The sequence below is a fragment of the Eutrigla gurnardus genome (assembly GCF_963514095.1).
Source record: "Eutrigla gurnardus genome assembly, chromosome: 3".
Lineage (NCBI taxonomy): Eukaryota > Metazoa > Chordata > Actinopteri > Perciformes > Triglidae > Eutrigla > Eutrigla gurnardus.
Window position 1 is genome coordinate 24,663,464 of NC_139917.1, and position 11,646 is coordinate 24,675,109.

At 43.9% G+C, this 11,646-nt stretch overlaps 1 protein-coding gene across 3 annotated transcripts; it reads left to right on the plus strand.

Moving 5' to 3' along the window:
• The first annotated feature begins 2,967 nt into the window (after positions 1–2,967).
• Positions 2,968–11,118, plus strand: LOC311008296 (zinc finger protein Aiolos-like). Of its 3 annotated transcripts, none has more exons than XM_084001838.1 (8): positions 2,968–3,116; positions 3,967–4,034; positions 4,321–4,434; positions 5,671–6,081; positions 6,997–7,164; positions 7,511–7,627; positions 8,550–8,663; positions 9,912–11,118. In XM_084001838.1, the coding sequence occupies exons 2-8, from the start codon at positions 3,983–3,985 to the stop codon at positions 10,550–10,552; spliced, it is 1,617 nt and encodes a 538-aa protein (XP_083857964.1). In that variant the 5' UTR covers positions 2,968–3,116; positions 3,967–3,982; the 3' UTR covers positions 10,553–11,118. The 3 variants fall into 3 exon arrangements, with proteins under 3 accessions (XP_083857964.1, XP_083857965.1, XP_083857966.1); XM_084001839.1 differs by having other exon boundaries at positions 2,969–3,116; positions 8,553–8,663; XM_084001840.1 differs by having other exon boundaries at positions 2,981–3,116; positions 5,671–6,003.
• Positions 11,119–11,646: the final 528 nt, after the last annotated feature.

The following is an 11,646-nucleotide window of genomic DNA, read 5'->3' on the forward strand; positions in this document are numbered from 1 at the left end:
GGCTAAAGCTCGCTCCCTCTGTCTCCCTCTGTCTTACTCTCTAGCTCTCTTTCTCAGATACACAAGCTTTTATACACTCTCTCTCTCACTTGTCCTTTCTCAATCCTGAGTGCACACAGAGAAGCAAAAAAAAAAAGAGCTGAATCGCCCTCTCACTTGTTCACACACTGATTACAATTTCAAGTAAAACTACAAGACACTCACTTATTTCGTGTGACGGATACATTGATGTGATGAAACTTTTGGGTCCATAATAAGCTAAAAAAAACAACAAAAAAACAGAACGTATCAGTGTTGTTCCACTTTAATCAACCCCAAATGCTGTGTGTGTGTGTGTGTGTGTGTGTGTGTGTGTGTGTGTGTGTGTGTGTGTGTGTGTGTGTGCGTGTGCGTGTGCGTGTGCGTGTCTGCCTTCAGGGTCGAAAACATTGTTCAAACAACAAAGCAACCTCATGTGTGTTCCCTTGAAGGTCTCTGTGTGCGTCTATGTGTGTTTGCATACGTGTGCGTCCAGTGGTCAGTCTTTGCTGTTGCCCCCCCCCCCCCCCATTATGTCAGCCCCCAGATCTCTCTCTCTCTCTCTCTCTCTCTCTCTCTCTCTCTCTCTCTCTCTCTCTCTCTCTCTCTGCTAACTGGAATGGGCAGCTATAAAAGGCAAATGGACAGTCTAACCCCCCTCTCTGCTGCCCTGCCCCCATCAGTCCTAAAAAAGCCTCCCACCAGTGGGATTTGCAGGATAAGTTTTTAACAACGCTCCAAACCGGAACAGTTTATTATTTATGTGTGTGTTTCCAATCATGAAGGAGTCTGTAAATCAGCATGTTACTTTGTTCTTGTCTGCCCGTGTCTGCAGATATGCCCTACACCCAGCCGTTAAGGTTTTGAATCATGGCTTTTTTTTGGTCGACGTCTCTCTTTTTTTTTTTTTTTTTCTGTGTTTCTTTGCCTCCCTTTTGCCATGGAAACCCAGCATGTATTGTAATGCCTTTGTGAGTGTGCTTTCTTTCAGCTTTTTTTTTTTTTTTTTCTTCTGGCTGGTAGCTGGTTGCCATAGGCCACAGCCAAGCCTTCCTAGGACGTGCACCACTCAGGTGGGTGCTGCAGTGTGTGTGTGCACGTGTGTGTGTGTTTGTTACACGGCACCCAGATTCCTCATTTGTCCCTGCTTGGTAAATGATGAGGAATGAGTCAACATAGCAATCGCCTCACATGTGATTCAGCCACTTTCTTCATTGTAAGTCAAATATTTGAAAGAAAATCTACATCTGGTGAACTTGAAGAAAATAGCTTGACTGACATAGCAATGTGCTGAAGCAGTTGGTAGCGAGAGGAGATGCTCTCTGGTCCTGGAGCTCTCAAGAGCCAGCAGTTTCATTATGTGTCATTTATGAGGTGTTTTACTCTGTGTGTGTGTGTGTGTGTGTGTGTTTCAAGGATTTATCATTGTCATTATACAATCCAGGATTGCACAATGAAATGTAATTGGGTGCATTCAGGATGGTTACTCAGAGCTTAGCAACGCTGTTTTAAAGGTGTTTGATGTTCGCCAATGAGCTGTATTTGAGTGTCTATAGCTTGTATCTTGTAAATTGTTCTAACATAATTACAACCGATGTGTTAAATGTGTCATCCATTCTTTTCAGGACAGTTTATGCCTGTATGAGTACCAGAGAGAGAAGACATGAAATGAGGGGAAATTGATGGGGAATTACATGCAACTAGTCCCTGGCCAGACATGAACCAGAAGAGGATCATTTCTATGAAAGTCGCTCAGTGACAATAAAAAAGTGAGACGAAAATTACCCAGATCTTCCAGTGCTCTTCCATATTCAGGGGAGGGCATACACAAGTGTTTTGTTTAACCCCACCCCTGAGAAAGGAAAATAACTCACTTTTTGGCAATTTACATCTTTCAGGAGCTAATATACATTAGGGCTCAAAAGTTCCTGTTAAGTTGATTTACCTTAAAAAAACAGCTCTTTCCCAATGTCTATGGTGGAAAGTATTTTTGGGCCCAATGGCATCGTGTGATGGAAGTTGCAATTCCACAGTTTGGCCAATTAGCTAAGCAGCAGGAACAGGTATTTGCACCTTGAGTGATTGAATGATTCATGACAGTGACATGTGTCACAATTTTCTCAGACTTTCTATTGGCCCAAAGCTTGATTGTTTTTTTGTTTTGTTTTTTGTTTTTTGAGCAAATGATCTACAAAAGTAAATGTGTACTTTTTAATCATACAGCACAATTTTGGAAATGAAAGCTAATTACTTTGCAGACATCTGGCACGGACCACACTGAGAATCACTACCCTAGGCCACCAGGTACCCCAATATCCAACAGTCAATATTGTAAATAATCTATCTCTCTCTGTTATTTTGCTACTTCTAGGCATTTTTTTTGCCATGCATACCTTAGTTGATTTATCCTTCCCTTAAAATGAATGTTTTAAGTTTAAGATGTGTGTGTAGTTGTAGAAAAACATTTATTTGTACATTACATTATTACATTATACTCATTTGGCAGATGCTTTTGTCCATAGCAACTTAAGTACATTAAATTCAACAGGAACAAGGTCATGCATCTCACTCAAATGACAAAGAATTTGTTGAAAGAGCTACACTACAACCCTTTAGGATATATATTTTTTTAATTGTACATACTTATTTTATTTAGTGGGGAGTGAAAAGTTGAAATGAAAAGTAGTTTTCAAATTTGGCCACAAGATGGAGTGACAGCTCCTTCAATGGAAGTAAGGAACCATGTGGCCCTCCTGAATCGATGTAGTGTCGTACCCGTAATCAGGTCTTTGTTTCACCCATCCATGTATATTGTTATAGACTCTACATGTTAGGGTTTAAAGAAGGAATGTTAATGCTATGATCATGGAATGGTAAGGAGGAGGGAATCATTGGTGTTGCCCCTCCGCTGTGTGAACATGCTTTTGGTCTTTGTTGCTCGACCGTGTTCAAAATAAGTTCCTGTTCCTTTAAGGGATCTCTCCAAAAATTTACCGTAGTGACGTTGCGTATATTCCATATTCAGAGAAAGTCCAGTGGCGGAGTGTGGAATCTCCTACTGCGAGAGCAGTCTCCTCTGGGTGCTGAGCAAAAAGCAGGTCAGATCATTTCATCTTTACTCAAATGTGCTGTTATGTAATGTGTTATCTTCCAACAAAGTATGGAAATGTACCTTGGAATTAATTCTAATGTGTGGACATTCAATTTCATCAATTTCATTTCATTTTGAGCTTGTTAAAAAGTTTGCTATAGCTGTGTTTTCTTCACTGAATGTGATGTAGGTACGGCTCTTTAAGTGATGAAAACTTCTAAGTAACTCTGCAGGTTTTTGTTATAATTTTACACGTATAATATGAAATTGTAAAAGTATCCATACTCTGGGGTTTTTGTTAGTTAAATGAAAACGGATACAAGGTTTCTGAAGTGTTTTTAAAAAGGTGCAGGGCTACATTTTTTAATTTCTAAATCATATTTTAACTTTGGCTAGACGTGTTGGGAGTCTTACTGGCTGTTGGTGTTGAACGCGCGTTTACACTTGCTCCCATGCACAGACCCGGCAGGAAGTACATGTGCAGTGAACATCATCTCTTTCTCATAAGGCTAAATGTAGTCACAGGGTCGAGCAATCAACCGTGGGCTTTTACCCCCATTTCTTTTTTAGAAACTTTTTTTTTATGTTGTCCAACCAACAGGAACAGTGAGGTGCAAGTGTTGCTTCTTTTCACTTCATATGCTTTGTAGAAATAGTAAGGAAGCGTTTTTTTAGTGTCTCAAGAACATTTAGAAAGGTATATTAGTGTTTGGGGGGGGAAATGTACCTTTAATGTCACAAACGCCATGTTGGAGTGTTGTCTTCATTATTGCTCTGCTCTTATTACCTGACCTGATTAGACTTATTTGGATTCCAAACTATCCCTCATCAATAAATATTGTTATTCCTTGCCACAGAACCATTTTTTTCATCATGAACACAGACAAAGATCCTGAATTTACCACCCCAGAGGAAACGGGGATGGGTGAGTGTCTGATTCCTTGTCGTTAGTGTGAAAGTGTACGTGATCAGGCTGCACACTAATCTGCCACCATCCTGCCTCCTGCACATGGTTGTAGACGCTACACCCATGCGCAGTAGGCAGACATGGTAAAGACTGTGTTCCTGCACATGTATTGTTTGTGAAGGGATTTTTAATATTCGGTTATTCTAATACTGACACGTTTTTCACAAGTTCAAGTCCTCCCAACGAAACGAAAAGTAATGCAAACTATTGGCACATGGCACGTCTTGTCACTTTTTTTTTTCAGATGTTTGCAGTGATGTTGCAGATGTGAAACCACAGGAGGAGGAAGAGGAGAGGGAAGATAACTCATTCAGTGAGAATGGAATGGAGTGCGCTGCCGACGGCGTGGCGGGTCCACGTATGTATTCATCCAGTAGAAGCTGCTTGTCGTGAAGTGTCATTCCATGCAAAGCAATGACCAAATCATTGTCGGAGTTGATTTAATCCGTTAGGATGGAGTCCGAGCCGTAACATTGGCAGTCAAACTCGGTCTGATGTTGTATTTTATGACTTATACTGATATAATGTTAACATTGTCAGATATTCTTGATCGCACCAAGCAAGATTTTTGTAGTCGCTCAGACTTGTGGCCTTAGTCTTTCCTTTTGTCACAAAAAAAGAACATGATGTGACAGACAGTTCTCTCCTCTTTATTTCTGACTGCCACCCATCTGCACCACTGAGTGCACTTCTTAAAGTCTGTTCTGCATCTGATGCGCAGCCTGCGGTTCACTGCACCGAGACCCTGGACTCTATATCGGGCCTCTCAGAGCTCTACGTTTGCAAGTTTCCATAACACCTCTGAGCGCTTTCAACAATACAAGGCACCACTCTTCAGCTCATCACCAGTCGCCGCCAAGACCACAGTGTGGTTTCTGGATGGAGATGAGTATGTTGACACCTAGCAAGAGGCTAGGCGAGAGGTCCTACACACTGGGCATCGGGACTCTGCGTGTCAACAGCGTGGTGTTGAGACATTTACATAGAGTTCGGCAGATCCTGTGTGGTCTCACCTACAGCGGGGGGAAGAAAATGGTCCAAAAAAACAACAGGCATAAAACTAGCATGTAGAAATGAAAAGGAATTAGTGCTCTGCGGGCTGGTGGAGCACCTTTTGGTGTACGTTAACATTTTTTTATTTCGCATCTGTGATCAATCTGAAATCTGTTTTTAAAAGCAGATGAGGAGTTGGTGTTGTTTGTTCGAGGCGCCTGCTCTCTCTCCTGCCCCGGTTCTAGTTTCTGTGTTTTCAGAGGAAATGCTTTTCCCTTATCTCGAGTGCTCATCTTCTGAATCTTTTTGTGACACTACACATCGGCCCAAATTAAGCTAACCCACACTTTGGAGATGTGCTTGTACTAATATGAAACTGACAGTTATAAATACAAATGTAGAAGTGAAGACGTGACAGCGTTTTACATTCTCATCAAGCTCATTTAGTGCCTTATTTGGAAGTGAGATCAAAACCTCAACTGTTTTATATGCACTAAATGTCACTCCGTACGTCTTTATCTCTTTATTACAATTTGCAGTAATTTCATGTGTGTTTACATCAAATGTCACTCAATCAATTATTATGATCCTTCTCTATTAGATGTGATTAAGACAGAGGCAGAGGAGATGGAAGACGGTGAGCAGTATCCAAAAGCTGAAAAAGAGATCGTGCCAAAGGAGGAAGCCGAGGGGTCCAGTGAGGACGGGACAGAGGAAGGATTTGATGAGGAGAGGACAGAGGACGACGACGATGAGGAGAGGGACAGGGAGGGGGATGAAGAGGGAGATACCCTGAATGAGCCGCAGGACCTGTCACTGGTGGACTACTCGCGTTACGACGGTGCAGGCCTGCCAGACGCCCACGCAGCAGGGGTGGCTGATGCGGAAGGGACTTACGTGCCTGGAGCTGCGGCCCCTCGCATCCAGGCGACAGGCAAGCTCAACTGTGACATCTGTGGCCTGTCCTGCGTCAGCATCAACGTACTGCTTGTGCACAAGCGCAGCCACACGGGTAAAACACAGGAACACAGCTGAAGCATCTGACCTCAAACACAACAGTTGCGCAATCATCACTCTGTTGATAGCAATGGGAGATAGGGGCCTCGTATTGACTAGGTCAAGATGTGTGATGGAATAACTAAGATTAGGGAGGCGCAAGTCTGCATCGTACATGACGCACATGTCCTAACCAGTGCTAGCAACAGCCAAAGGTTGTGAAATATCCTCTGTTGTCGCTCAAATATGAAGCATATGCAATAGCAGATAGGTCACCACATCATAGTACATCTACAGTCATTATTTTGACCTGAATTATGCAATAACTCACACGTGTATGTGGTGCAGGCTTAAAGCAGAGTCTGGAAAATCAGCTTGTCCATCCACACTTAGTAACATTTGTCACCATGGAGGACTGTTGTCAGCCACGTGGGAACCCATCCTCAATACACAGACAGCCATCATTTCATGAGTAGAGTTGACCGTTGTGAATAATGCCGCCTTCAGATGGAAGTTTTGATGCTGTGTTTTTTGACATGGGAAGTTAAGTGCACAATATTCTTGGTATTTGTGTGGTTTCAGTTGTGACAACGTTTGTTTCTAGGTTTCTGACAATCAAAGTGGATGTTGTCTTGTTCCCTTTTCAAAGATGATGCATGATTCTGTGTTTTTTTTTTTTTTTTAGAATGCGTTGTCATACTAGGTTTAACTTCTGTAAATCATTAAAGAGAAAAAAAAGTTTACACATCAACTCCAGCGCTGTGACAAAATGTCCACTTACGAAGCTGCGAACGCCACCCAGGCACAGTGAATGCACAGCGACAGTAGTGGCACTTTCACATGAAATAAAAAATACAGTCTGATTGATAAGTTAAGGACGATTTGTTAAAATGCAGGATTGTTTTTCACGGTGTGTTTTCCCTTCTCTCAGGTGAGAGGCCATTCCACTGCACTCAGTGCGGCGCCTCCTTCACGCAGAAGGGAAACCTGCTGCGCCACATCAAGCTGCACTCTGGGGAGAAGCCTTTTAAATGCCCCATGTGCAATTACGCCTGCCGTCGCCGCGATGCTCTGAGCGGGCACCTGCGCACCCATTCTGGTACCCGACAGCCACATAGTCACTCACATGTGAAGCAGATATGCACTGATACTAAACGCACCTGTGTACGATATCGTGTTGGTTGGTTTCTCACTCCTTCGTGTTGGTTTCTAACCCCTTTTCATTCTTAACACATGAGGTCTGCTGAGCCTGCATTGCTTTTTCCAGTAACAACCTGCCGTGAACTCTCATGTGGCGCCGGTGTACTCACTTTCAGTTCACGTGTTTTTACCTATAGACGCGCTGCACGGTCTCTGGGTGCACATTGCCAGTTTTGCATGAAACCATGCAAAATAATACTCGCTGTACCATTTAGACAGTGTTTTGAAACTCCTCCTCTTCACAGTGGAGAAACCCTTTAAGTGCAACCACTGCAGTCGCAGCTACAAGCAGCGAAGTTCCCTCGAAGAGCACCGAGAGCGGTGCCATGTGTACATCCAGAGCAAAGGCCCCGCCGAGAGAGGTGAGCCGACAGTGTTCACATCTTTGAAAACTCCAACACAGACACACGCAAAAACACCCACTTCACACACGTACAAACGACCGCTAATGTGACCCGAACACTACACAATCTACATAAACTCGTTTGCACATATGGAGTGCGCAATTATGGCGGTTATTGCTAGCAGATCCTTTTTTTTTATAGCCTCATTAAATTAATGAGCTTTTGACTGTTACCCCATCATTACAGCTAAATAGGTTATGGCGGCTGTGGTTTGGAGGCACAGTGTATGAAGACCGCTTCTAACGTCTGGAGTGACAAAGGGGAAGGCAAATATGTAGGGCACATGTTTCAGCCCAGCCACTCAACGCACGCACACCCTCAAAGTCTTATTTATTTAACCAGATAGCATCACTTGAGATAAAGTCTCCCTTGCCAGGAATGCAGCAAAGTTTAAAAAAACGTCGATTTCATACATACAAATAACAAAACGACACATTACACTGAAAAAACTGTAATGTCTACACATTAACAGGAGAGGTGTTCACAAAAAATGCCTTTACATACTGACGGGACAGTTGCACGGTTGCGACACACAGACAATGCTGTGCTTCTGTGGTCTCCAAATGTCGTAAGTTTATGCCTGATAGTGCCGTAGTGGTGAGGAAGTACATCCTCATCCTGTGGTCTCCTCTCCTGCACTGGTGAAGTAAAACCCCACCAGGAAGTGAGGTCAGAGGAACTTCTGATCTCAAATAAATATCTTGTTCCTCCCAGTGTGACTCAGCTTCAAGCAGCTGGTGTATTTTGCAGGTTTTTTTTTTTTTTTTTTTGACTTCACTTCACAACCTCAACAGCTTTGACAGGTGGACAGTTGCACTGCCATTACTTGTATGCTTTGTCAAGGTCGTGTTGCACTAACGTTCTCTCTCTTGCTGTCAAGCAGAGGACTGCCAACCATCCAGGACTCAGATGGGCACTGAGCGTGCTCTGCTGCTCGACAGGCTCGCCAGCAATGTAGCCAAACGGAAGAGCTCGATGCCACAGAAGTTTACCGGTAAGAGCAGCTCAACACGCACCGCGGACACGAAGCGACTGAGGCACTGACCTCGAGTTTGGTTGTAGCTCTTAAAAAATAACGTTCATTCATATGTTCATCTACTTAATTGATTGTTTTATATCTGTCAATGCCCACCTGTTTATCGACTTTTTTCTTAAACTCTTATTATTTTGTGCAGCTATGAAAAGTTTACATAATTTGTGCTTTTTGCTCTGCATTTATGCTTTTACAGAATCCATGTTTCGTACACAATTTCAAGTCGTCTGTCTAAGCTACTTGTTTGTCTGTTTGTCTTTGCTGGCCTCCATCTCTTGCCAAACAGGAATTGAGGGCAGAGCGCCTGCCTCATGCCTGCACACACCACAGAGTGGCCTCCACTGTCCTAAATTCTCTGCGCGAAATGTGTAATAGGTGGGTATTAGTAACCATGCATGGTTAAATAGATGGATACGTGTAAAAAGAAAAAAAAATCTAACTCAGATCATTTGTCTGAGTGATAAATGACCAAAAGATATATTGGTATTGGCACGTATTTCAGTAAATGGCTGACTTTGGGGGTGTATAAGTACTAGGATTTCAATAGTTGGCTCTCAGCTATCTGGTTAAGCTTAACATTGGGTCGTAGTTTGCAATCAAGTTTCAGGCTGCTTGCAAAACGTGTGTGTATTGGCAAAAAAAAAGAAGCGCTCCTACGTCTCTCTATCAGGTTGACAAATGAAGTGAGATCTTTCAATATGACAACCACAGGGGGAAAAGAGAAGTAATGTCTGCAACCGCAGAAAGAAAGAGAGAGAGAGAGAGAAAATAGGCAGGAGGCAAGAAACGTGAGCAGGTGCCTCTCTGTCTATACTTTTGTGGTGCAGCTGCGCTAGAGGCCTTCGTCTGCCTCATCTGCTTCCTCCCAGCCCTCTGTCCTCTCATGCCTCCGAGCTCAACCGCTGGCTGAGGGCGCTCTGATGCTTTAAAGCTCCTTCTGACCTGGGAACCTGGCACGTTCCAGTGTTCTACAGTGTCTCCCCCGGTGGTGCGCATTCTTCTCGCTGCCTCACATCAACGCCAAAGTGACGACCCCTTAGAGTCCTGTAAGGATCTCCATTACACTTTATTTCCATCTGTAAGCAATAACTGTTTTAACTGCTGCTTGCTGCTTGTGGTATTTCTCTGGTCACGCCGTTGGATGTACTATGTGAAACCTCTTCCTGCGGAGTCTTGAGTACTGTTTCGTTTCTCATGCTGCCGCTCTAGGCGACAATGGTGTCTGCCTGGACTTGAGCTTTAACAGGGAGCTGGTCTACCGAAGTGATGTGAAGGATCCTCCGCCAGGCTCCCCGGGGCCTGACGCGCACCATCAGCAACAAGCCATCCCCACGGGGCCAGACAGCAACCCGGCTCCCTCCCACAGGCCCTACCCCATCCAGCTGAGCCGCAGCGAGGTCAGCGCCATGGGCCTCACTAACGGCCACAAGATGGGCATGCCTCTTTTGGGTCTCCCCCACGCCACCCAGCCAACCCTCGGCGTGGACTCGTTCCACAATGAAGGCTCCCAGATGTCCCAGCCTGTCATGTACAACTTAGGGCACCTGCTTGGGGGGCTGAATCATCAGAACGGCATCCATCACCCTCACGCCCAGCCCATCTCCTTGTCACCGCTGGAGGCCTTACGGGTGGCGCGTGCCGACGGTGAGGGTGGGGCTCTACCCGGGGCCGTGTACCCCTGTGGCCACTGCAGGGTGATCTTCCTGGACTATGTCATGTTCACCATCCACATGGGGTGCCACGGCTTCCGTGACCCTCTCGAGTGCAACATGTGCGGCCACCGCAGTCGAGACCGTTACGAGTTCTCTTCCCACATAGCCCGCGGCGAGCACCGCCTAGAACTGAAGTAGATTTCGTTCATGCAGACATTCAAGCTTGCGCGCACACACACACACACACACACACACACACACACACACACATATATATATATGCTCAGACAGATAACATTGTATGAGAACACACCAATTTACTCATTTAAGTACCTAGTAGTATCAGAAATGAAAGTACGAAGTAGCAGCTATCTCTCTTTCTCGTGCGTGTGTGTGTGTGTGTGTGTGTGTGTGTGTGTGCGTGTGTGTGTGTGCGTGTGTGTGTGTGAGATGGAGACATTTAGAGAGACGTTATAGGAGTGTGATGGGTGACAGAGTGTTCTTAGTCATACTGTAGTCATCTGAGAAGATGATCTGTAAAGTGATTATGCGGGAGTAGTCTATTTACTTTTCATAAGTAACATTTGTACTTAACGATCCCTGCTGTAGCCACTGTTTATTTCATATAGCCATATGCCATATATACATTCAAATGTGTGACAAAGTAGCAAAAATGAATGCGTTTATTTTGTACCCGTCGGTTTTTTTCCTGTTATTTCTGTAAATGTGTAAAAAATAAAAGAGAACCTTTTCCTTCCATCACACCTGCACGTTGTTGAGAGAAGTGTATCTCCTCTTAAATACTAACCAATTCAACACTGCTGAAAAAAAAAATCCTATTATCTATAAGGTCACATGTCTCCTTTTGGGCTGTGGTTTGAGAGTATAGTGCAGTTCAAGGCTTCAAAAGACATCACACCGCTCTGCACCATGCGTTGGTTTCTCACTCCCTAGTGGTATCATGTCAAACAAAGTTAGAAAGGGCTTACAGACTTGCAGACTTTATTTTGACACGAAACAGAGGCGTGTGTGTATATATATATGTATGTATCTATAGATGGATAGATGAAAGTTGAGGTAGGTCTAAATTAATGTAAGCGGTTGCTGAAAGCATGTTAAAGCTAATATGTTACATTGAATCAGGAACAAAGAGGATGAACCAGTATTTAGGTCAAACATTAGGTAAAAAACCAAATGACACATGTCTTTGTTGTAGGATTGTCTCTTAATATAATCACAGTATTTAGACTTCACCATTTCTTCCCCTGGATGTGAGGAAATGAATTCACACC

Excerpts from the sequence above, each read along its gene's own strand:
- LOC311008296 (XM_084001838.1), top strand. The coding sequence starts at position 3,983 with ATGAACACAGACAAAGATCCTGAATTTACCACCCCAGAGGAAACGGGG. Across the intron at positions 4,035-4,320 it reads CCCAGAGGAAACGGGGATGG|ATGTTTGCAGTGATGTTGCA; the intron begins GTGAGTGTCTGA and ends TTTTTTTTTCAG. Across the intron at positions 8,664-9,911 it reads GATGCCACAGAAGTTTACCG|GCGACAATGGTGTCTGCCTG; the intron begins GTAAGAGCAGCT and ends CTGCCGCTCTAG.